A 26131-nucleotide genomic window follows, 5' to 3' on the forward strand; every position below is an offset into this window, starting at 1 on the left:
TTAAGGTGTACGTCTCGCCACCGCGGCTAATTTCGGCAACATCAAAGAGCATCACTAAAACACTGGGCGGCTGTCACGTCAGGGCTCACCTCCACCACTCTCCTCCCCCGCTGCATCGACTACACTATTTTATTCCCTCATAACTCTACACCACAATGGCTCCCGAACAAATACAACATAACACTAACGTTCAATTGGTATCACTTAGCCAGCGGCGTATATCACAGCGGCAATGTGACAGTCAGTGGCAAGCAAAGGAGAGCCTCAAAAACGCCAATGGTTATATATATTGTATGTGTGTAGTAATGATCCGTGGCTGGCTGGCGGGTGGACGGTGTTGTTCCTCACTGGCTGCGGGACAGCCAGTAGACGCAGCGTGGCTGGCTGGCGGACGGACGGCTGGCTGGCGGACTCGGGTGTAAATAACGCTAAACCTCTCATCTTCCTTAGAGTCGGCTGTGAGGGCGTTAGAACAAGTGTAATTAAACCGAATAACAAGCTCAGTGGTTGGCGCTAATTCGCACCCACACCTCCAAATCAATTACAGGTGTAGCGCGGGAAATAACACGCCCAGGGAGAATAATTCCGGGTTGCCAGCGCGCCACGGAAGATGTCCGAGGCTGATATATGGCGGGTAATGGCGCTCATAATTCCCCAGCTCATCTGTACAGCTCACCCAACCAAAATATAGATTTAATCGTTCAAATCTTAGAATCGAATGATAAACATTACAAAATAAACGAACGCTTTGCTGAGTACGTATCTTTGTGTCTGGTAATTCCAGGTTGCTCTGCCACTCATTCTTAGAATCTTCATCCCTGAGAGATATATAGCAGGTAATACTCCTCCTCCTCTTCCTCCTCCTCCTCCTCCTTCCTCTCCTCCTCCTCCTCCTCCTCCTCCTCCTCTTCCCTCGTCCTCCCTCCTCCTCCTCTTCCCTCCTCCTCCTCCTCTTCCTCCTCCTCCTCTTCCCTCCTCCTCCCTCCTCCGACTTCATGGTGAATGCTCAGAAAAGATAGAGAGATAAAAATAATATATAAGGGAGAAATAATTAAATAATTGTGTGTTAAAAAAGTCATCTCATTGCCAGGCAGAAAGGAAAATGGGTGGTTATGGGTGAGGAACAGACCGACTTAATGGGTCCGCTGGGTGGGTTAGGTTCGTGGGTTCACCGGATAGGACTCGTGGGTTCGTAGGGTCAATCTCATGGGTTCACCGGATCAGGTTCATACGTTAACGGGTCAGGGTCGTAGCTTCGGGTTCGTGACTTCATTGTATCGAGTTCGTTATATCGTTAGTTGGAGTTTATAGGTCCATCGGGTTTGGGTTCGTGGGTTCGTTAGTTCGAGTACATGCATTCACCCGTGGGTTTGTCAGTTCAAGTTCATGGATTCACCGGGTTCGGGTTCATGGATTCACCGGGTTCGGGTTCACGAATTCGCCAGGTTCGGGTTCATGAGTTCGCCGGGTTCGGACTCGTGGATTCATGGAGTCAGCCGGAAACTCCCAGGGATTAATGGCAAGGAGAAGAAAAATTTACCACCTCTTGTGCCCGAGTCGCTGTTGCCGCCTCACTTGTTAACACAGCGTGAGACTCTACACCACGTGATATACAGCACCTTGTGGGCTGTGCTTAAGGGTGTGTGCGTCACTTTACCGTCTGTGCGTTTATATGTGTGTGTGTGTGTGCGTGTGTGTGTGTGTGTGTGTCACCATCATACCATTTTCCCCCTCAAGATTACCTAACCTAACCTAACGCTCTAGAATGGTTTTACTAAGGTCAAATAAGCTAGGGTGCCTAATCTTCACATGATCCCATTACTATTTAAAACGTAGTTAAAACATCATAACATCACCACACAGGTACACAAACATCACCACACAGGTACACATACATCACCACACAGGTACACATCATCACCACACAGGTACACAAACATCACCACACAGGTACACATACATCACCACACAGGTACACATACATCACCACACAGTACACACATCACCACACAGGTACACACATCACCACACAGGTACACAAACATCACACAGGTACACAAACATCACACAGTGCACAAACACTCACAGGTACCTCATACAGTTACAAACATCACCACAGGTACACAAACATCACCACACAGGTACACATATCACCACACAGGTACACAAACATCACCACACAGGTACACATACATCCCACACAGGTACACACATCACCACACAGGTACACAAACATCACCACACAGGTACACACAGTCTCCAGGTAAACGAAGAAAGTGCCCCGCCCCTTAGCGTCTCGTAGGCCGGGGGTAGATATTGTCATATGTTAGGGCGGTTGTACTCCGGTGTCGACGTTACACGCGATTACGAGTATAATTCGGGTGTGTGTGTTAACTGCTTTACACCTTGTAATAACACATGTTTCCAGGTGACTTACGACCCCTCATGCGTCACCACCCAGCGGCTACTTGGATTCTTAACATAATAATAATTGTCCTGTTTTTAATTAAATCGTATGTTTGGTCAAGAAGAGCAAACAAGACGGTAGTTAGTAGAACGACCTGTGAAATAGCCCTAGGTGGTGGGTAGAGGGGGTAGGTTATGAGGGAGGAGGAAAGATGGAAGGGGAGAGAGAGGAGAAGACAAAAATCACCACCCTCACCTTTTCACCAACCCCCACTTTCTCCCTCTTCCATCTCTTCCATCCTCCTCCCACCCCCCAGCTCTGTTAAGGATCTGGTAATTAACAGCCATTGTCCATGATCTGGCTGTGGGCTGTCGTATTAAGTGGCATAATTACATAGCTAGACCTGAACCAACATGTGGAGGAAGGTCAAAAGGTCAAAAATAAAAAATAAATAAACAAAATAAATAAATAAATAAAAAAATAAAAATAGAAAAATAAAATAAATAAAATGAAATGACTTCCCCAAAATAACATTAAATTTATTCTTTAAGGCATAAAAACCCCACAAAAAACGTCAATTTATTTCGGCTATTTTTTGAGATTTTTAATACTTTGTTCTTCATGTCTTTTGTGTTATGGAGTGACAGAGTGAGTGCGTTGAGTGTGTTCGTTGAGTGTGTTCGTTGAGTGTGTTCTTTGAGTGTGATGAGTGTGTTCGTTAGTTCACCACCTGTCTAGTGATGACTTACCTGCACCAGCTGTTTACCTGCACCAGCTGTTTACCTGCACCAGCTGTTTACCTGCACCAGCTGTGGCGTTTATTGTTTGTTTACCTTTACCAGCTTCGTTGTTTGTTGTTGGTTGTTTAATCTGATTGTTTGTCTGTGTTTACGTGTGAAGGGAAAGAGGTGGAAGGGGATGGAAGGGAGAAGAGGAGGAGGGAAAGGTACAGATAGACGGGAAGGGGATGGAAGAGGGAGAAGAGGAGGAGAAAGGAGGAGATTGGGAGGTACAGATAGACGGGAAGGGATGAAAAAGGAGAGGATGAGATATGGGAAGAGGAAAATTTGGAGAAGGAAGTGGAACGAAGAATAATGGACTGGAAGGAGAATAAAGAGAGGAGGAGGAGGAAGGCGAGAAGGAAGAGGAATGAAAAGAAGCAAATGAAGAGAGGAAGAGGGTAAGGAGGAAAAGAACGAAGATAGGTGAATGAAGAGAGGAAAGAGGGAAGAGGAGAGGAAAGGGATAAAATAAGGAGGTAGAAGGCAAAATAAGAGTCAAATTAACACAATATCATCAAACATATTGACCCTGGATGACTCGACGGTGTATAAACACCAGACTTCACATTATCTCAATATAAGGCAACAGTGGTCAGTGGTTTGACAACTCACCATCAAAGTATGCTGGTTCGACTTAATTATCCCCCACCCGCAACCCGCCTTATAAATGGATACACCAACCTCTTATACCATTGAGGGGAATTAAGGTGTTCAAGTACGATTGCAATTATGCTCTCCAAACTATTACTAATGCTGGTGTTTCATTTCTCCACCTGTTCTTACCTGGATATTTCTCTGCATTACGTAATTATATTGGGATTTTCTATAATATTTCTCAGTTTTGGTTTAATTTCTATGTGATGTGTTGTTCTGAGTTGATCTTCTTATTTCCTTCTGTCACTCTCTCTCTCTTTTCACTCTTTTCCTCTCTCTGTCCCTCCCTATTTCCTCTTTCCCCTTTCCTCCCTCTATCCTCTCCCCTAGCTCAACAACAACAACATAAACATCCATGGTGTGTTTCTTAACCACAGACAAAAATGACCAAGACGAACACCACCACAGGATGAATGACAACAAAGACACGTGTTCAATTTGTGCAAGAAAACTATATACAGGTTAGGTTAGGTTAGGTTAGAGTTAGGTTAGGTTAGGTTAGGTTAGGTTAGGTTAAGTTAGAGTTAGGTTAGGTTAGGTTAAGTTAAGTTGGGTTAGAGTTAGTGTGTTTAATCTTCAGGTAATCCAATTATATTTTAGTTTCTTATGTTGAAGCCAGACTGACACCAGCGGGTATACTGTTCATAGCTGGAGGAAGAAGTAATTTTCAGGTCGAGGAGAGGCGGGGTGAGGAGGCAGGGGTGAGGCAGGGGTGAGTAGGGGTGATGCTAGTGTTTACAGGAGGAGCGTCTTTATCGCGTCTGCATCATGTCTTTATACACCTTTTAAGTTGGTTGGTCAGTTTAAGGAAGACTTGGGTTATTTTCTGTGTTCGCCCCCTGTGGCTATTAGATGCTTACATCACCTGAAGATTAGTGCCTCCTAGTTTATTTAATTTTAATGTTAACCACCCTAATGGTAACCTAATCTAACTTAACCTAACGTAACCTAACATAACAACACACACACACACACACACACACACACACACACACACACACACACACACACACACACAAACAAACATAATAGCAGTGAATGATAAAAGTCAGTAAGCCCGAAGCATTATCTAACAGAGGCTATAAATTCACCCAAAGACGCAGGAAACCTTTTGGCAGACTAGTGAGTTGACACTTTGTACACACCAACACCCGGGGGAGGAGAAGAATAGCCCGGAGGTAGTGATGGTCGGAAGGAAGGGGGTGGCAGGTAGGTGGGTGGGAGGGAGGAAGGAGGAGGAGGGAGGAAGGAGAGGGTAGGAAGGGTTAGATTGGTCACTCTGGAGATAAGTACTCATAAACCTAGCGAGATCATCAGGTTCCTGTTCATTCCACAGTAGCTAGAAAAACAAACTGACAGACGTCGCGCTTGAGAGAAGTTATCGTACACGTAAATCCTCACAGAGTTTATACCGACGATGATATATTGACAGCCACTATCGTTACTGAGCGCGGCACCGAATACAAACTAGGGAGGACAATAGGGGAGAGAGAAGGAGGAGGGAAGGAGGAAGGAGAGTGGAGGGAGGGAGGAAAAATGAGAGTGATCGTATAGGGTGTGTGTGGTAAGAGGTCCACCACTACCACGTCTCCTACACCCATGTTACCACCCTTACACCACCATTACCATCACTACCACGTCTCCTACACCCATGTTACCACCCTTACACCACCACTACCACCACTACCACGTCTCCTATACCCATGTTACCACCCTTACACCACCACTACCACCACTACGTCTCTATACCCATGTTACCCTTACACTACCACCACTACACGTCTCCTACACCCATGTTACCACCCTTACACCACCACCACTAACACCCTACCATATCTCCTGCCCATGTTACCCTTACACCACCACTACCCACGTCTCCCTACACCCATGTTACCACCCTTACACCACCACTACCCACACACCCGTGTTCCCCTTACCACCACTACCATGTCTCCTATACTGTTACCACCTTACACCACCACTACCACGTCTCCTACCCATGTTACCACCCTTACACCACCACTACCACCACCTTGCAACATAAACACAAGCGTCGTGGAAACAGGATGTGCAACCGTGTAGTGCATTTGATCAACCGTGGAGTGTGACATCTCAACCATGCGCCCACACCTGCTTAATAGACCTTGAATCTTCTTCGTGCGCAGTTTTTAATCCGCCGTGATGCGTCTTCTTTAACCACACGATGCAGCGCGCGTTTTAAAATGCGCCTCCTTGTCCGTACAGCGACGCCTTCACGCTTTAACCTCTGCTGTTGGTGTTTAGTGAGACTTGTCGCTCCCTGTAGTGACGTTAATGTCTTTCTTAATGTGTACCCGTATCTACCTCATATTACGCACGCACACACACACACGCACACACACACACACACACGCACACAGCTTCTTACACTGCAGATGTAAACAAACCGGACGAAAGACAATGATGTTATAACCTGGTTTTAACAACTCAACCTCTTATAAGATTTACAACCCGACTAAATTACAAGCGACTACAACCTCGTGACGTGAATTACATTAAATGGGAGTTTTGCATATGGTTAATTGTGAGTATTTGCGGAGAGATTACAGTCGATAATGATGGTAATTTATAGAGTTAGAGAAGCAGTTAAATGTTACACCATCATCCTGGAGGGAAGAGTTATATAACACGTTTATAGTCCCGGATGATGAGACCGAGGAGTGTTGTTGTTGTTGTTGTTATTATAATAATTATTATTATTATTGTTGTTATTATTATTACTATTATTATTATTGTTATTGTTTTTATTATTATTATTGTTGTTATTATTATTATTATTATTATTATTATTATTATTATTATTATTATTATTATTATTATTGTTACTGTTATTGTTGTAATTATTATTATTGTTACTGTTATTGTTGTAATTATTATTATTATTATTATTGTTGGTGTTATTATTATTATTATTATTATTACCTGGTAGGAGGTGTTGTGCCATACCTGAAATGCTTGTAGATTTCCCTATTTTATTTTTAGGGTAAATATCTATATACACAATAATAAGATTAATAACAAATAATAATAATAATAATAATCATAATAATAATAATAATAATAATAATAATCCACCTTAATCATTCTTATTCCCTGTATTACAAATTACTCATCGTATTATTAGTGTTGATAGTCGCACTAATACAATGCTATAATCACCATCATTATCTGTAGTCTTATTACCGAAGAGTTTAGTAGTATTAGTAGCGTATCATTACCATCACTAATACCACCATAAAAACAATGGTAAAAACCCTGCCCCGGCGGATATGTTTACGGCGGCGACGGTAGAGACAGACTGTGAAGTTAGCTGTAGAAAATTTCCCTTTATAAGCTTTGAGGCCACCACGTCATCATCACCATGGTAACCCACGACGCGCCAAACAATGCGCGCGCAGGAGTATCAACAAAGGGAGGATAGTTAAAATTTCATGGCGTTTTGACGGGTTGAATGGACAATAAAAGTGAGGCTGTATGAAGGGAATTGTGTCGTAGTGATGTAGGAAGGATTATATCTCTCATTATCTCTCAGTATATCACGAAAGGAGTAGAGAGAGAGAGAGAGAGAGAGAAACACTGATGAGACACAAGTTTGTTATTTTGAATATATTCGTAGTTGATCTAACAGTCTAGTTCCTTCGTTAACAGCAATGTCGTGCTAATTAATTTTTCCAACATTTAATTTTGGTTTTAATACTTTTACAATTTGATGTAATAATGGAAACACTACAAACAAAATATTCATCTTTGTAAACAACTGGTTATGTTCCTTTTACACACTCACCTGCACATAATGAAGCTTCCCTGGCCAAGGTAAACAACTACTACTACCTCCATATGTCGTCTACTTCACCACGTAAACAACCAACACAACACAAACATCACCACCCATAAACAGTCTTAGTCCATTTGTGGTATAATTTTTTTTTTGGGGGGGGGGGGGAACGTCTCCATGAAATTGAGGTGAAGTAGAAGAGTTTATGGAGGGACAATGTGTACCAGATGGGGAGTGAGGTAATGGTGATGATGGAATGTTAAAGGCGCTATAAACACGTCACTATATCGATGATCTCTGCGCCATAGTGTTTTTTCTGTAGGGTGGTATGACCTCTTGAAGCTCGGTGTAAATTAGAAAGTTTCATAAAGGCATTTGACTCATCTCTTCCGACGTCATTTATAAACACTAACACCCATACATCTGAGATATCTTAGTGATCTAGGAACACTTTGATAACATAAAGACGGTAAATTAATAAAAGAATGTTCACTACTGTTTTTACTGAATCAAAAATTATATTATATTTTCGTGGGGTATTTAGATTAATGTAGAAAATTTATATCAGAGTTTTATTTCAATCTAGATTCATATTATTTCGAAAATTATAAAGTTGTTTGTCTATGAATATCAAATTAATATCGTTAACAATAATAATAATAATAATAATAATAATAATAATAATATTAGATATATTAAATAAAAGAATATAGTAATGTTAATGATAAAATTAAAAGAATGAGAAACAATAAAACAATATCAATACAATATAAATACTACTGGTAAAATAACATTAGTAATAATAACAAAAATACAGTAATTATCATCATAGAAAATTATCGTTATAGTTACATATATAATTTTAATCATTACTATTATTACAATTATATAAAATGAACAGTACCATCAGGAGAAAATTTTTATTATTATTATTATTATTATCATTATTATTATTATTGTTATTATTATTATTATTATTACTGTATTATTATTATTATTATTATTATTAATATTATTATTATTATTATTATTATTATTAATATTATTATTATTATCATACGTGGCAGCAGCAGCAGCAGTAGCAATATTTCCATCATTATAAACACTAATAATATTATCATTAACAACATCAGCACTATAACCCGTTTAATAACAACACCTATAATACTACATAATAACACGTGTGCCATAATTTATCGATATCAGATAACTTACTTATCTTAGGTGATTGATTCTACCTGTACAGAACGGCAAACAATATGATTTACCTGTATACAATATAGGTAAACAACATGATTTACCTGTATATAATATAGGTAAACAACATGATTTACCTGTATAGTGTTCATTGATGTATGTATAGATGTGACGTATAGGCCTATAGTGTGCAATGGCTGACAGGTCCATAACATATTGTTTTTCATTTGTAATTTGAGAAGGAGTTAGTTGGTGTGTGTGTGTGTGTGTGTGTGTGTGTGTGTGTGTGTGTGTGTGTGTGTGTTTGTAAAATGGCCATTCTTATGTAACCTGGATATGAACGTAATGGGTGTAACCTAACCTAACCTAACCTAATTCGTTACACTATTTCGCTAAAACCTACGAAAAAAACCCACCCTCTTTTTATGTAATTCGTTATATCACAACACCTAAGGTAATACTCAGCATCGTTGTATATGATAATTCGTTATTATGGCGCAGCACCACAACGATACCTTTACGATTCGTTATGGCGGACCACCACAGCGAAGTCAAGCAACGAACGACTTTTAAAGAGAATTATTAACGTGTTGAATCACCTCGTTAACACTTAAGAGATATATTATGTAGAAATTGATTACTTTCTCTCTCTATTAATCTGTCAGTCAGTCAGTCAATCAGTCAGTCATTTCATCAATTCTTCATCCAATCATCAACCAATTAACCAACCAACGAATCAACCAATTAACCAACCAATCACCAAATCAATCAAACAACCAACCAATCAACCAATAAACCAGCCAATCAACCAACCAACCAACCAATCATCAATCAACCAATCATCAATCACCCAACCAATCAACCAGTAAACCAACCAACCAACCAATCATCAATCAACCATTCATCAATCACCCAACCAATCAACCAACCAACCAGTAAACCAATCAACCAACCAATCAACTAACCAACCAATCAACTAACCAACCAACCAATCAACCAATCAATCCCTCTATACGTGAATAATAGAACGAAACAAACACACAATTTATCGCTCTTAAAAAAAAAACATCAATAAGAAAAACAAACGAACAATAAATTATGAAATAAACAACGAGAAAAAAACCAGAAACTTGATAATTAGTGGAAACAAAAGTGGGAATAATAAGGAAAATAATAAGTCTCATAAAATAATTAAAGGTGTTGAATCAGGAAAATAAAAGAGGAAAATAAAATATCCCGTTTGTATTAATTATTGTTTCCTCTGTCTGTCTGTCTATCTGTCTGTCTATCTGTCTGTCTATCTGTCTGTCTGTCTGTCTGTCTATCTGGTCTCTATATCTCGTTTGACAGAGGAGAGAGCAACGGATCTCTCTCTCTCTCTCTCTCTCTCTCTCTCTCTCTCTCTCTCTCTCTCTCTCTCTCTCTCTCTCTCTCGTCCAGGAAAGAGAGAAGAATAAAAATCACTAAAATAATTAACAAATGAAAAAAAAAAATACAATTGATTAATTTTTACATTAATACGAAAATACAACTAATAATAAATACACTATACATTCATACACACACAAGATAAAATAACAAAGAAAGATAACGATAAATTTGACACAATAAAATCTATGTAGTAAAGTACAGTAAAGTAGAACAACATATAACTAATTTAAATGACAGTTTAGTGGATTAATTACAGTGTATTTTGTAGTTTTCGGGGTAATTAAGGTGTAATTTAAAACCTCGCCCGGATTAGCAAAGGTTATTAATGTTAATTTTCTCTTCTAACTGATGCTAAGTGAACGTTTCTAGTTAAGGTAGAGTCTCAGTGTTAATTTTGTCTCCTAACTGGTGCTAAGTGAACATAGTTATCTAATTTCGTTTCCTAACTAGTGCTAAATGAACGTATCTAGCAAATTTTGTCTCCTAACTGATGCCAAGTGAACATATTTATCTAATTTCGTTTCCTAACTGGCGCTAAGTGAACGTATCTAGCAAATTTTGTCTCCTAACTAGTGCTAAGTGAACGTATCTAGCAAATTTTGTCTCCTAACTGGTGCTAAGTGAACGTGAGAAGTGAATTTTGTCTCCTAACTGGTGCTAAGTGAACGTGAGAAGTGAATTTCGTCTCCTAACTGGTGCTAAGTGAACGTATTCATTAATTTTGTCCCTAACTGGTGCTAAGGGAACATATTTATCTAATTTCGTTCCTAACTGGAAAAGCAAATGAACGCAAGAAGCGAATTTTGACTAACTGATGCTAAGTGAACGTATCTAGCAAATTTTTTCTCCTAACTAGTGCTAAGTGAACGTATCTCGTAAATTTTGACTCCTAACTCATGCTAAGTGAACGTATCTAGCAAATTTTGTCTCCTAACTGGTGCTAAGTGAACATATTTATCTAATTTCGTTTCCTAACTGGTGCTAAATGAACGAAAGAAGCTAATTTTGACTCCTAACTGATGCTAAGTGAACGTATCTAGCAAATTTTTATATCCTAACTGGTGCTAAGTGAACGTAGCTAGCAAATTTTATATCCTAACTGGTGCTAAATGAACGTATCTAGCTAACTGTGTCTCCTAACTGGTGCTAAGTGATCGTATCTAGCAAATTTTGTCTCCTAACTGGTGCTAAGTGAATGTATCTAGTTAAGGTATAGAGTCTCAGTGTAATTTTAGTGTCATTTTGAAGGCGTTTCTCGTGTTATGTGTGAAGGCAGCCCAAGTAAGAAGCGTTATTTCATTTTCAGTGACGAGGAAAATTGAATATACGAACCTTTGAGAACCCGGAACCAGGAAACTGAATAGAAAAACATATATAAAATGTAAATATAAGTTAAAGACAAAAAATAAGTATTGTTATGATATATTTTTTTAATGCAATGAAGGATAAGAAGAAGAAGAAGAAGATAGGAGAAAATAGAAAGAAGATATAAAGAAGAAGGAGAAGATAAAAGATAGAAGAAGATAGAAGAAGAAAAAGAAGATAGAACAAGATAGATGAAGAAGATAGAAGAAGAAGAAGATATAAGATAGAATACAAAAAAAACGAAAAGCTAAAGAATAAAAAACAGAAAAATAAAAAAAACAAGACGAAAACAAGAAAATTTTAAAAATGACAAAAATTCTCCTACAAATCTATTTTACACAAACACACGAACGATAACATAACAAGAAAATAAAACACACCTAAAACCTCCAGTAGTATAAAAATAAACCAAGGATAAAACTAGTGTTAAAACAGGAGCGGAAACTCATAAACCCGTGTTAAAACATTAATTAAATGGAGCTGAATTTTAACACACTGGGATACTTAACGTAATTCGATGTCATTTCTAGTCAGGTAAAAAAAAAGAGGAAATGAAGTGAAGTGAAGCAGTGAGTGTGATAAGTGAAACTGAGAGTATTGTAAGTGAAACGGTGAGGATTGTAAGTGAAACGGTGAGGATTGTAAGTGAAACGGGTAATGTTGGAAGTGAAAAATACTACACACGATACAAAAAATCTTTAAAAAATATGATTAATGGAAAAAAAATAAAAAATAAAAAAATTATATATATATATATATATATATATATATATATATATATATATATATATATATATATATATATATATATATATATATATATATATATATATATATATATATATATATATATATATATATGACGAAAACAAAATATAATGTTGAAACAAATTCAATTCAATAACAAAAATCAAAATTAAAAAAAAAAAATCATACAAAACTAAAACGATAATAATTATAAACAAAGTATCAAAAAGTATTATAATATTACAAAATGTTCAAGAAAGTATTAAAGAAGAAAATAAATATTGTACATTAAAAGATACAAACATATTACAATAAATTTTGTTTACAAATAAACGATATACCTCAAGTGAATTAAGACAATGTTTATATAACTTTAATAACAGAATTACTTGAGGTGAACCTTCGTTAGTAGTTAAGACTTGAAGTACCTTTGTTAGATAGTTGGCAGTAGTTAGGTTCACTTTAAATAAGAAGAGCATGTGTGTGTGTGTGTGTGTGTGTGTGTGTGTGTGTGTGTGTGTGTGTGTGTGTGTGTGTGTGTGTGTGTGAGTGCCTGTGTGTGTGTGTGTGTGTGTGTGTGTGTGTGTGTGTGTGTGTGTGTGTGTGTGTGTATGTGTGTGTGTGTGTGTGTGTGTGTGTGTATGGTGCCTGTGTGTGTGTGTGTGTGTGTGTGTGCCTGTGTGTATGTATGTGTGTGTGTGTGTGTGTGTGTGTGTGTGTGTGTGTGTGTGTGTGTGTGTGTGTGTGTGTGTGTGGTGCCTGTGTGTATGTGTGTGTGTGTGCCTGTGTGTATGTGTGTGTGTGTGTGTGTGTGTGTGTGTGTGTGTGTGTGTGTGTGTGTGTGTGTGTGTGCCTGTGTGTGTGTGTGTGTGTGTGGTGCTGTGTGTGTGTGTGTGTGTGTGTGTGTGTGCATTAAAATAATAGAAAAATTACATTAATAGATCCGGGAGAAATAAAATTATAGTAAATAACACAAGAGGGAGGAGTCGACACCTGTTATAAGCTAATTATGTAATTAGTGAGCCCAGGTGAGGGACTAGGTGAGGGACTAGGTGGGAACCAGGTGATTAGGAAGGGACTAGGTGAGGGACTAGGTGAGGGACTAGGTGATTAAGTGACGGACTAGGTGAGAACCGGTGATTGGGTAAGGGACTAGGTGATTAGGTAAGGGACTAGGTGATTAAGGTGGGGACTAGGTGAGGGACTAGGTGATTAAGTGAGGGACTAGGTGATTAAGTGACGGACTAGGTGAGGAACCAGGTGATTAGGTAAGGGACTAGGTGATTAAGTGAGGGACTAGGTGAGGACTGGTGATTAAGTGAGGGACTAGGTGATTAAGTGACGGACTAGGTGAGGAACAGGTGATTAGGTAAGGGACTAGGTGATTAAGTGAGGGACTAGGTGATTAAGTGACGGACTAGGTGATTAAGTGACGGACTAGGTGATTAAGTGACGGACTAGGTGAGGAACCAGGTGGGTAAGGGACTAGGTGTTAAGTGAGGGACTAGGTGATTAAGTGAGGGACTAGGTGAGGGACTAGGTAAGGGACTGGTGACGGACTAGGTGACGGACTAGGTGAGGACAGGTGACGGACTAGGTGAGGGACAGGTGACGGACTGGGTGACGGACTGGGTGAGGGTAGGTGATTAGGTAAGGGACTAGGTGATTATGTGAGGGACTAGGTGATTAAGTGACGGACTAGGTGATTAAGTGACGGACTAGGTGATTAAGTGACGGACTAGGTGAGGAACCAGGTGATTAGGTAAGGGACTAGGTGATTAAGTGAGGGACTAGGTGATTAAGTGAGGGACTAGGTGAGGGACTAGGTAGGGGACTAGGTGAGGGACTAGGTGACGGACTAGGTGAGGGACTAGGTGACGGACTAGGTGAGGGACTAGGTGACGGATGGGTGAGGGACTAGGTGACGGACTAGGTGAGGGATGGTGACGGACTAGGTGAGGACTAGGTGAGGGACTAGGTGAGGGACTAGGTGAGGGACTAGGTGAATGCCGAGATGAAGGCGTAAGACCATTGGTGTATGTGCTACTGGACGAGGAATGAGGGACCGATAAGTGTAGGAGTGACGATGAGTGACGCTGGCTGATGTGAGTGACGACAAATGACGAAGGGTGACGCTAGTTAATATGAATGACACTAGCTGAGAATGAGTGACGAATGACGATGAGTGACGCTGGCTGATGTGAGTGACGATGAATGACGAAAAGTGACGCTAGCCCATGTAAGTAGCAATGGGGAGTTCCTTTGAGCGTTGAGGGACGATAAGTAACGAGTCAGAGTGACTATGAGTAACGACAGCTAACGCCAAGTAACGCTGAGTCAACCTAAGTTAACTGTAACTGACACTCGGTAACGCTGACCATTACAAACTGACATAAACGATGACTGATGACTTAAGACTCCGCGAGGTGGCGCTAGTTAACGCTTCCCAACGCTGAAGTCAACTAAACGACCGAAGTTAACGATCGTTGGTGCCAAGTAACGCTAAATGGTGCCACGTAACGCTAAATGGTGCCAAGTAACGCTAAATGGTGCCACGTAACGCTAAATGGTACCAAGTAACGCTAAATGGTGCCACGTAACGCTAAATGGTGCCAAGTAACGCTAAATGGTGCCACGTAACGCTAAATGGTGCCAAGTAACGCTAAATGGTGCCAAGTAACGCTAAATGGTGTCAAGTAACGCTAAATGGTGCCAAGTAACTCTAAGTAACGCTAAATGGTGCCAAGTAACTCTAAGTAACGCTAAGTAACATCCGCCCGACAATTCGTTAAAATAAACAAAGCCAATAAGTCCATATAAACGCTCCTCAGCGATGTAAAATTAAGAGAGGAAAAAGCTGTTAACATTATGCGTATATACCTGTCAAATATACCTGTCTATTTACCTGTCAAATATACCTGTGATATATACCTGTCATTATATACAAGACCCGGGAGAATTACTGATTATTGTCATGTTAATATTTTTCAAAGACTAAGTAAGTTAAATTTGAGGCCAGAGAGTGATAGAATATGGTGAAAATAATAGTGATTAATAGTGTTTAGAATAATAGTAACAATAGTAATAATAGAAAAAACTAATAGCAATATAATAATAAACGCTATTCTACAAAAGACACATACAGTATATATTACTTTAAGAAAAAATACAAATTAATAACTGTAACTATCTAACTAACTACAGACGCTAATCACCATTTATCATTAAGTATCAGGTAACGTCTGTGTATAAATGACAAGTTTATTTTATTACGTAATTTTTATTTTATTTTTAGCGGCGTCGATGTAAAGATGAAGTGAAAGATTATTGCCACTTAAAATATCTCCCTTGTGCCTCTAACTTATACTTACGGGGGGTTAGCTTAGGTTAGGTTAGGTTAGGTTAGATTAAGGCTAGGCTAGGTTAGGTTAAGGCTAGGCTAGGTTAGGTTAAGGCTAGGCTAGGTTAGGTTAAGTTAAGGCTAGGCTAGGTTAGGTTAGGTTGAGGCTAGGCTAGGTTAGGTTAGGTTAAGGCTAGGCTAGGCTAGGTTAGGTTAGGTTAAGGCTAGGCTAGGTTAGGCATAGGTTAGGTTAGTGTATTAATGGTGTATTATGAAACGACTTTGTGTTTGTATGGTTAAATTTCTATGGCTCAGGTGTACTCGCTCAAGGTCCCTGTACTGTACGCTTACCTGTGGTGTGTGTGAGGTGAGGTGAAGGGGTAGGTGGGTAGGTGGGTAAGAGGGTAGAAGGGTAAGAACGAGCCAAACTGGTTAACTCAAGCTGAGGAACGGTGAACAGTCGTCCCACAAAAATAGGCTATGTGGTGTAATCTTCTCGAGGAACCAGCCCTTGGAGGTGATAGGTGGGGGGAGTTAGGGGTGGTAGTGGTGGGGTGTGGGTAGTGGTGGTAGGGGTGTGGTAGAGTGGTGGTAGGGGTGTGGTAGTGGTGGGGTGTGGTAGTGGTGGTAGTGGTGGTAGGGGTGTGGTAGTGGTGGTAGGGATGTGGTAGTGGTGGTGAAGGAGATGGAGGGTGTGGTAGAGGTATAGTGGTGGTGTTGGTGGTGGTGGTGAGGTTCCTTAACTAATCTATAACCTACAATGTGGAGTTGATGACGATCCTCTTCCACTCATCCACCTTCATCCACTTCATTTTCATCCACCATTTTATGTAACCTCGTATTCACTATTCAATCAGTCATTCACCTTATACTCCGTCATCCACCACTCAGTTCACCTCATCCACCTACATCTAGCCTCATCAACACACCTGTATCCACTCAGTTCCTCTTCATCCATCCATCATCCCGTCCATTCTATTCATATCCATCCATCACGCAACCCTTCCAACCATATCTGTCCATCGTGCCACCTCCATCCTTCCATCTGTTGTAATGGACTTTCTACCCAGCCATTTTATCCTCCTCCGTCCACCATCTGCTCTCTCTCAATCCACTATCATCCATCAACCCAACCCTAGAATCAATCTGGCCCACCATCCAGCCATCCATTTTATCATCCGTTCCCTTTCATCCATCCATCCATAAGTCAATTCAATTCACCCGTTTGTCTCTTCCATTCAGTACATATCCCTTCCATCCATCCATCCATCCACCAGCCCTTTCATCCATCTATCCATCCGTGCCTCTCCTCCGCCCAGGTCGGAGGAGAGGCAACAAAGGCACAGCGGGGACCTCCTCCTCCCTCACCCTCCCCCTCACCCCTCACCCTCCCCCTCACCCTCCTCCTCCCTATACACCCCTCACCACCACCTCCTCTGCCCCTCACAGGTGATGTCTCAATTAACGTATCTGAGATGGCTTACTCCTGAGAGGCGCCTTGTGTGTGTGTGAGAGGTTTTCTTAGTGTTACCCGGGACGGTCTCTTGGCCTGGCTGTGCTGCGTAGTATAGTGGACAATCTCTGCCTCCAGCGGCCTCTTACAGATATGCTGCTGGGATCGAGGGAAGGATTTAACCTGCGTCGTTTAGCTCTACGAATGCCCATCCTGACTGACTCACTCACACACGGACTCAATGATGGAGAGAAGCTTGTTTTTTTTTCGTGTGTTTTTTTCTCGCGCCTCGACACTCACTGAGAGAGTTGTGTTTGGTAAATCTAGTTATAGTGGTCCGTGTTTTGTTCTTTCTCGTGGTTAACTGTGTTATTGTGTACGTGGTAATTCTCTGAAGTAAATTGTGAGCTATTTATATTGTTATTGCTGTTATTGTTATTATTACTTTTATTATTATTATTATTATTATTATTATTATTATTATTATTATTAATATTATTATTTTTATTATTATTATTATTATTATTATTACTTTTATTATTATTATTATTATTATTATTATTATTATTATTATTATTAATATTATTATTTTTATTATTATTATTATTATTACTTTTATTATTATTATTATTATCATTATTATTATTACTTTTATTATTATTATTATTATTATTACTTTTATTATTATTATTATTTTTATTATTATTATTGTTATTATTATTATTATTATTACTATTATTACTTTTATTATTAATATTATTATTAATATTATTGTTATTATTGTTATTATTATTACTATTATTACTTTTATTATTAATATTATTATTAATATTATTGTAATTATATTATTATTATTATTATTATTATTATTATTGCTTCACGACCTCACCTACTAAACACCATAACCATATCTATATATTGATGACATACACAGCCGATAAATATTCATACATAGAGGAAGGTCTGTACAGCAATGAATGTGTCTATAGTCAAATGAGCAACTTTGAAAAATAAAATACGCATATATTTGATAGAACACATTTTTGCTCTCTCTATGTACTGAGTGAGAGAGAGAGAGATATACATTAGAGATAGTGTGACGTAAATATATGGAGACAGACTCATAAATATAACAGGAGTGTATAACGACCCCAGCTGTCAGTGTCTTGCCTCCGTCAGGTTGAGTGACCTCCCTTCAGTAGAGAGAGAGAGAGAGAGAGAGAGAGAGAGAGAGGCACTGTATACTAAGGGCGTGAGAAAGATACACCCATTGTCCCCTACATCTCTCTCCCTCGTCAGGTAGAGAGAGGAGGAACTGTCCTTCGTCAGGGAGAGAGACAGAGAGAGAGAGACTTTCCTCCGTTAAATAGAGAGGAAGAGACGTCTCCCTCCGTCGCGGGTAGAGACAGATAGACAGAGCCCTCGCACGCAGCCTCAAGACCACCGCCCCTTACACTCCCATCAGGAGAAATAATACCGTCAGGAAGGAAATATTTGGGGGACCCGTTAGCGAGAGTACCGCTGGCCCAGATGGAAAGTATTCCTTGTAACCCAACTAGTATTACCGCTGGACCAAGTAGTATTACCGCTGGACCAAGTAGTATTACCGCTGGACCAAGTAGTATTACCGCTGGACCAAGTAATATTACCGCTGGACCAAGTAGTATTACCGCTGGACCAAGTAGTATTACCGCTGGACCAAGTAGTATTACCGCTGGACCAAAAAGTCCACTATATTACCGCTGGAACAAGTAATATAACCGCTGGTCAAGTAATATTACCGCTGGTCAAACAATAATACCGCTGGACGTAATATTACCGCTTACTATTACCGCTGGATCAAGTAGTATTACCGCTGGACCAGTAATATTACCGCTGGACAAGTAATATACCGCTGGACCAAAATGGTAATATTACCGCTGGAACAAGTAATATAACCGCTGGTCAAGTAATATTGCCGCTGGTCAAAGTAATATTACCGCTGGACCAAGTAATATTACCGCTGGACCAAATGCTAATACCGCTGGATCAACTAGTATTACCGCTGGACCAAGTAATATTACCGCTGGACCGTATTACCGCTGGTCCAAGTAATATTACCGCTGGACCAAAATAATATTACCGCTGGTCCAAGTAATATTACCGCTGGACCAAGTAGTATTACCGCTGGACCAAGTAGTATTACCGCTGGACCAAGTAATAATATTACCGTTGGACAAATAGTATTACCGCTGGACCAAGTAATATTACCGCTGAAACAAAGTAATATTACCGCTGGAACAAGTAGTATTACCGCTGGACCAAGTAATATTACCGCTGGACCAAGTAGTATTACCGCTGGACCAAGTAATATTACCGCTGGACCAAGTAATATTACCGCTGGAACAAGTAATATAACCGCTGGTCCAAGTAGTATTACCGCTGGACCAAGTAATATTACCGCTGGACCAAGTAATATTACCGCTGGACCAAGTAATATTACCGCTGGAACAAGTAATATAACCGCTGGTCCAAGTAGTATTACCGCTGGACCAAGTAATATTACCGCTGGACCAAGTTATATTACCGCTGGAACAAGTAATATAACCGCTGGTCCAAGTAATATTACCGCTGGACCAAGTAATATTACCGCTGGACCAAGTAATATTACCGCTGGTCCAAGTAATATTACCGCTGGACCAAGTAATATTACCGCTGGACCAATGGACCATAGGGAATATTCGGAGCGGCTCCTGTAGGATATTACCTCCGTTCTACCTGGGAATAGTATTATCCGCCTACCTGAAATATTACCAGCGGCCCACCTGAGATATACTAATTAGCAAGTTCACCTGAAATATTGCATCCGGTAGACCTGGGAATGTTATACGCCTCCTACCTACGATATTACATTATTGGCAGCCTATATGAGGTATTATCAGCGGACTTATTTTTAATATTAGTGCTAACCTAACCTAACCTAAAGGGGATATTTTTGGCGGTCCACCGGGAATATTTTGGCGATGAAGTTAGAAGTATTTATATTATTAACCTATCTAGAATAGTCCCGGCGGCTTATCTAGAAAATATTACCAGTGGTTCATTAAGAATTACATAAACTAACCTTCAGGTAAATACTCGTTTGAGGTAAAGTATATAATTACTCGGTATAAATAATATAATACTAATTTAAAGCAGAATTAATGCTGATATTGGTTGTTGACCTCAAATATTATTACTGAATGAATGAATTGATATTTATAGGCATATTAATAAAAACTAATTATTGACGATCCGTAGAGATAATATTGACGGTCCAGAGATATTATTGGCGGTCCACAGAAATATTATTGGCGGTCCACAGAAATATTATTGGCGGTCCACAGAAATATTATTGGCGGTTCACAGAAATATTATTGGCGGTCCATAGAAATATTTTTGGCTGTCCACGGAAATATTATTGAGTATTGGCGGTTCATAGAAATAATATTGGCGGTTCACATTAATATTAGACCAACTAGTGGAACAAATAAATTGGCGGAACACAAATATATCACAGGCGGTCCACAAAAAAGCCACTGGCGGTCCATAGGTGAAATATCTCTGGTGTCTCATAGAAATAATACTGGCGGTCCGCAAAAATATTATTGGCGGTTCACAGAGCACGTAAATATAATTAGCGGTCCACAGATGTACAGTATTATTGTCTATTCACAGAAATAATATTGGCGGTCCACAGTAACATAATTGGCGGTCCACATAAGAAATATTGTTAGCGACACAAGTGAGAAATATATTTGGCGATCCACTTAAGAAATACATTTAGCGACACAAGTGAGAAATATATTTGGCGATCCACTTAAGAAATACATTTAGCGACCCACGTGAGAAATATAATTGGCGGGCCAGCTAAATTAATATAATTGGCGGTCCACCTGCACTCTATTCTTAACATCCTCTTAGACATATTATTAGCGCCACAGTCAGAAGTGTTTAATTAGCGAGCTGTTATATAATAGGCGAACCATTAGAAATATTACCACCAATCGCCAAATAATACAAATGACGATGTTCTCAGTAATATTTTGAGTAAGATTACCGACAGAAGCTGAGAAATATTCCCAAAAGTAGCAAGATAATATAGTTTTACCGGCATATTAGTTATATTAATAAAATGATAAGTATTATACACGTGAAAGATGATTTTCTTAAACCACGAGGAATATTTTACGGTAATAGAGAAATATTTAGCCAAGAGAAATACAGCTACAGACGCAAGGGAAATATTATCTTCTGCCCGATGAGAATATTACTCAAGGGTTAAGGTAAATATTATAAGTGGTGTTAGATAAGTATTCCTGTGGCTACTGAGAGGAATATTATGAATCAGTATTACTTATCGGTCGTCTTTATGATGTATTCTAAGGTAATTAATAGGAATATTTACCTATGAAGCGGAAAGGAACATTGCTCATTTGAAATATTTACTGATGACGCTATAACAAAACTATTACCGGTTAAGGAACGAGAGTATTACCGGTAAAGGAACTAGAGTATTACCGGTATTGGAACGGGTGTTTTACCGGTTAAGGAACACTAGTATTACTTTGGCAATAGATGTGAATATTATTTGGACGGTCAAAATTAATATCAAAAGTTATCTAACAAAAAATATCAAAAGATAACTGTATGGAAATATTATGGTATAGTTAGTGAGAATATCTAATAAGTAGTTTGGGGAGTATTCTGGGTACATAAAAAGGATATTAACTACTAAATAACACTGGATATTGTGGATCACTCATCTGGAATATTGCCGTGTAAATAAAGGAAATATTCTGGTCAGGTCAGTGAGAATATCGCGGACTAGCCAACAGTAAACAGGGGGAATATTATTGGAAGATCATAGTGAATATTATAGGACCACTTGTAAGAGTATTGTGGTTCAAGTAATGGGAATATTGCAGGCAGCGTTAGGGGAATATTATGAAGAAGATCAGCGGTAATACTGTAGGCCGAACGATGGGGGCACTGTGAGCCTCTCTGAGAGTGTTATTCGTCGCCTCAACAGAGGTGTGCCTCAGGGGTGTGTCCAGTACTGATATGCCTGTCTATAGCAAGGCCGCCCTACTGCAGCGCCTCCGTCAGGGTTATGGTGGATGTGGTAGCCTGAACCAGCTGTCAGGAGACCACTGACAGCTGGTTCAAGGGGTTGTTGTACCCAGGGTCAGTTTACCATGAGTACCACCACGGGCGGCAGTGTACACCCCTGGCCTTATCTGACACTCTCACATACACACTCACACACACACAAACACAAACACACGGCCCTAGTTGTCACACGAACTGTATAATGATCCTACCACAAAAACAACGCCAGCACGCGCACTCAACAGCGCCAGGCGTCCTCCTTCACACCTGCACGACACATTCACCGTTCACCCGCCTTTTGCCTGCAGTAACGCTGTTTACTGTGGGCAGGTAAGGTACTGTACAAGGTAACACAGGTGGTGCGTCTCACCTTTCTCGTCGTCGCGGTCGTAGGGTGAAGGCAGGCCGGGCGGCAGGCCGCCGCTCGGGTCTCCCCCCGTGCGATCGAGGAAACCGCCGCCGCTGCCGCGTCCCAGCACGGAGAAGGAAAGAGGGTGTGGGCCGCCCTCGTGGGTGTTGGGTGGCATGCCGCCCAGCTTGAGGCCGTTGTGGTTGGAGAAGGGTGAGAGTGGGGGCAGCGGGGGAAGCTGCTGGCCCAGGGGCAGCGGCACGGGGCGTGCTAGCTGGCTCAGCACGTGGAATGTGGGTTGCACGTAGCCGAGGTGAGGCAACATCTTCTCCATCAGCAGCATTCTACCTCAAAAGCTGCGCGCCGCTCCTCACACTGTCCTCTCTAGCTCCACTCCACTGCCATGCACAATATCCACCAAAGTCACTGTAGCAGGCGAGTCCTCGTGCTGGCCGCCAGCGTCACTCACGGCTGCAGCGTTGGCGGTTTGTCAACAAATACTGAAGAGCTGGCAGCCGCACCTACGGTCTTCACCTCTCCATTGTTCCGCTCCGGGATTATCACAGGCCACGCCCACGGCCCGCCCACCCAGCACTCTCTGAGCGCCGATTGGCTCCTGTCACGCGCCCGGCCAGGCCCGAATGTGCTGATTGGCCAGGAGAGGTACAGCGACTGAATGACAAACAGGGTTTCGATTAGAGTGTCCATTTCATCGACTTAATGGGGTTCCTATAGAGTTTTTCTGGGCTTTGTGTCAAGTTGTCATCAATAATGTGGTAGTTAAGGTCGGTGGAGGGATCTGTCTGGAGAGGTCCTGGCTAGAATAGGCACTAGATTGGCTGTGTCAAAATGTTACAACTTGTCTTCACCCCTAGGGAAAGAAAAAAAGGAAGGGGGGGAATAGAGTGTTTGAAGAACCACCAGGCTGACTCCCCTCCCTCAGCCAGCCAGTGCCTGACCCAACACACAGCGGCGGCCACCAATACACACACACAGTCCTCACCGACACGACCTCCGGGGATGTCTGGGAGTAATTTAGGAGAATGTCGCCTGGTAATGATGCCTTCACCTCCAATATTTATCCTGACAGGTATAAATATGGTGTTTACACTTAATTCCTCGCTAAAATCAGAGCTGGGTGGATTCATTCCCCGTGCAATTAGTGTTTGTTTACAAAGTGAAATGATCGGTCTGATTGGTCGGTACTTACAGGCCGATAATCAGCTGGTAATGATGGTATTGGCAATTGGTTGTGGCGAGGGAGGGAGGGCACGGGGTAGGGGGGCAAAAGAGCCGAAATTTTATTGTGTTCGTCGTAATGTTAGAGGCTGCATCTGCTGCCTCCATCAAGAAAATAATATTACGATGTATTTCACTAAGGAATATAAAATACAATGAATCATTTTAAACTAATACCTTAATAACTATGTAAACTAATGTAAATTTTAGGTTACATGTTAACTATATAAATTAACACATGTGATTTTTAAAGCCAGGTGTTAACTATACATTAACACCTGTGATTTTTAAAGCCAGGTGTTAACTATACATTAACACCTGTGAATTTTAAAACCAGGTGTTAAATATAAATTAACACATGTGATTTTTAAAACCAGGTGTTAAATATAAATTAACACATGTGATTTTTAAAGCCAGGTGTTAACTATTTATATAAACAAGTAATATGTTAGATATTTTTGTAATACTCTACGTAATATAAATACCATAATAATACAGGGCAAATACTGTAGAATTATAACACGTGGAGGAAGAATACAATGGTGTTATGTAGTGTGATACTGTAGAATAAATCACAACATCAACACTCCCAAATATCCTCTACAACAAATACACCAAACTTAAGAAACATCAACATTGTATAAGTACTGTATTTTATTTTATTTATTTTGTATTTACACATTTATACAGTCCCTGAATACATAATACATAACCGGATACAGTTTATACAGACTTTGATAAAACTTAAGGTAGATGCGTCTTAATAAACAGTTTATTCTCAAGAAAATAAATAAGAGTATTTATTGTGGGCTTAGGTTTGTAATTCCTTCATTAGAAATAAATATTGGTTGATAGTATTTTTATCGATATTCCACTGATTGAAATTAGTTAAAGTTATATAGGAAAAATAAACTAATTCAAATCGAGTATTTTTTAGGATATTAAACAAGACCAAAAAAATACTAAAAATTCCCCAAAAAATCCCTAAACTACATAAAAAAATTCAAAATTACATAAAAATCCAAAAATTATATTGAAAATCTCCAAATCCCATAAAAATCCTGAAATCCCATAAAAAATCCTGAAATCACATAAAAAAATCCCAAATAAAAAAAATCCTGAAATCACATAAAAAAAATCCCAAATAACAAAAAAAAATCCCTAAATCACATCCCCAAATCCCCAAATCACATAAAAAATCCCAAATTCACCTACAAAAAACCTAAATCAATCCCCAAAATCTCTAAATCACATCAACAAAATCCCAAAATCACATCCAAAAAAAAAAAAACCAATTGTCAATAATGATTCATGGCAATCACACTTCCACCTCCCCATCTCCGGGTGTCACCAAAACGTATTAAGTCCTGAAGTTAAATAAAAAAAAATAAATAACCCGAGAACAAAATGCATTGGTATATTTTTCACAGGTTATTAGGTGAGTTGATGCTCATTAGGGCCAGGGGAAAAAATGTGGTTGGCTCATCAGGAAGGATTATGATGGGGAGGAAGAGGAGGAGGAGGAAGAGGGGGAGGAAGAGGAGGAGTGTGTTCATCTCATTCGCTGCTCTGATGGAAAATATATACATTAATAGCTAGTTTCGCGTGGGGTGTTGTGGGTGGGTGTAGTGGGTGTGGGTTGTGGGTGTTGTGGGTGTTGTGGGTGGGTGTTGTGGGGTTGTGGGTGTTGTAGTTCGCCTCACTAATAATGGAGGTTGTTGAAGGTTGTAGGTAGAAGTTTTGGGGGGGTTGTAGGTTGAGGTTGTTGAAGGTTGTAGGTAGATGTCCTTAAGGGTTGTAGGCTGAGGTTGAAATATGGTAAATGTTCTATAATTAAATTCAGGTTTTTGGATGGCGGGATTTTCTTTTTTTAGAGAATATATAAAGTAAAATAAATCCCTCATTTTTATATCAACCCCTTGTGTATATGGTGTCGCCTCTGAGCTGAATAAAATCATCTGTCGTTAGTGAAATAAAATATAACAAGTAGCTTACCTGTACCTGTTGTGATGGGGTTAATTGATCTGTTAATTATATTTTCCCTTCTAAAAAATATTAATAATTTTGGTTTAAGTTACTTGATGATCAGTGATGTTTCTTTAAATGAAATAAGATAATAATTCTTATGTAATTTATAAATACAAATGAGTTATTTAAGTTATCAGTCATAATTCTTCTAACAGGTGAATATATTTCTTAATTACTTTTAACCATTAACATTAC

At 39.7% G+C, this 26131-nt stretch overlaps 1 protein-coding gene across 1 annotated transcript in view; it reads right to left on the bottom strand.

The window, feature by feature from the left end:
• The window catches only part of LOC121858018 (homeobox protein unc-4 homolog), a 40211-nt gene extending 17047 nt beyond the window's left edge, over window positions 1–23164 (bottom strand). The window contains 2 exon segments of the mRNA XM_042354259.1: window positions 11618–11641; window positions 22691–23164. Of these exon segments, the coding sequence (XP_042210193.1) occupies window positions 11618–11641; window positions 22691–23012 (346 nt within the window). The 5' untranslated portion in view covers window positions 23013–23164.
• Window positions 23165–26131: the final 2967 nt, after the last annotated feature.

Source organism: Homarus americanus, unplaced genomic scaffold, assembly GCF_018991925.1.
Source record: "Homarus americanus isolate GMGI-L3 unplaced genomic scaffold, GMGI_Hamer_2.0 scaffold53007, whole genome shotgun sequence".
Classification (NCBI taxonomy): domain Eukaryota; kingdom Metazoa; phylum Arthropoda; class Malacostraca; order Decapoda; family Nephropidae; genus Homarus; species Homarus americanus.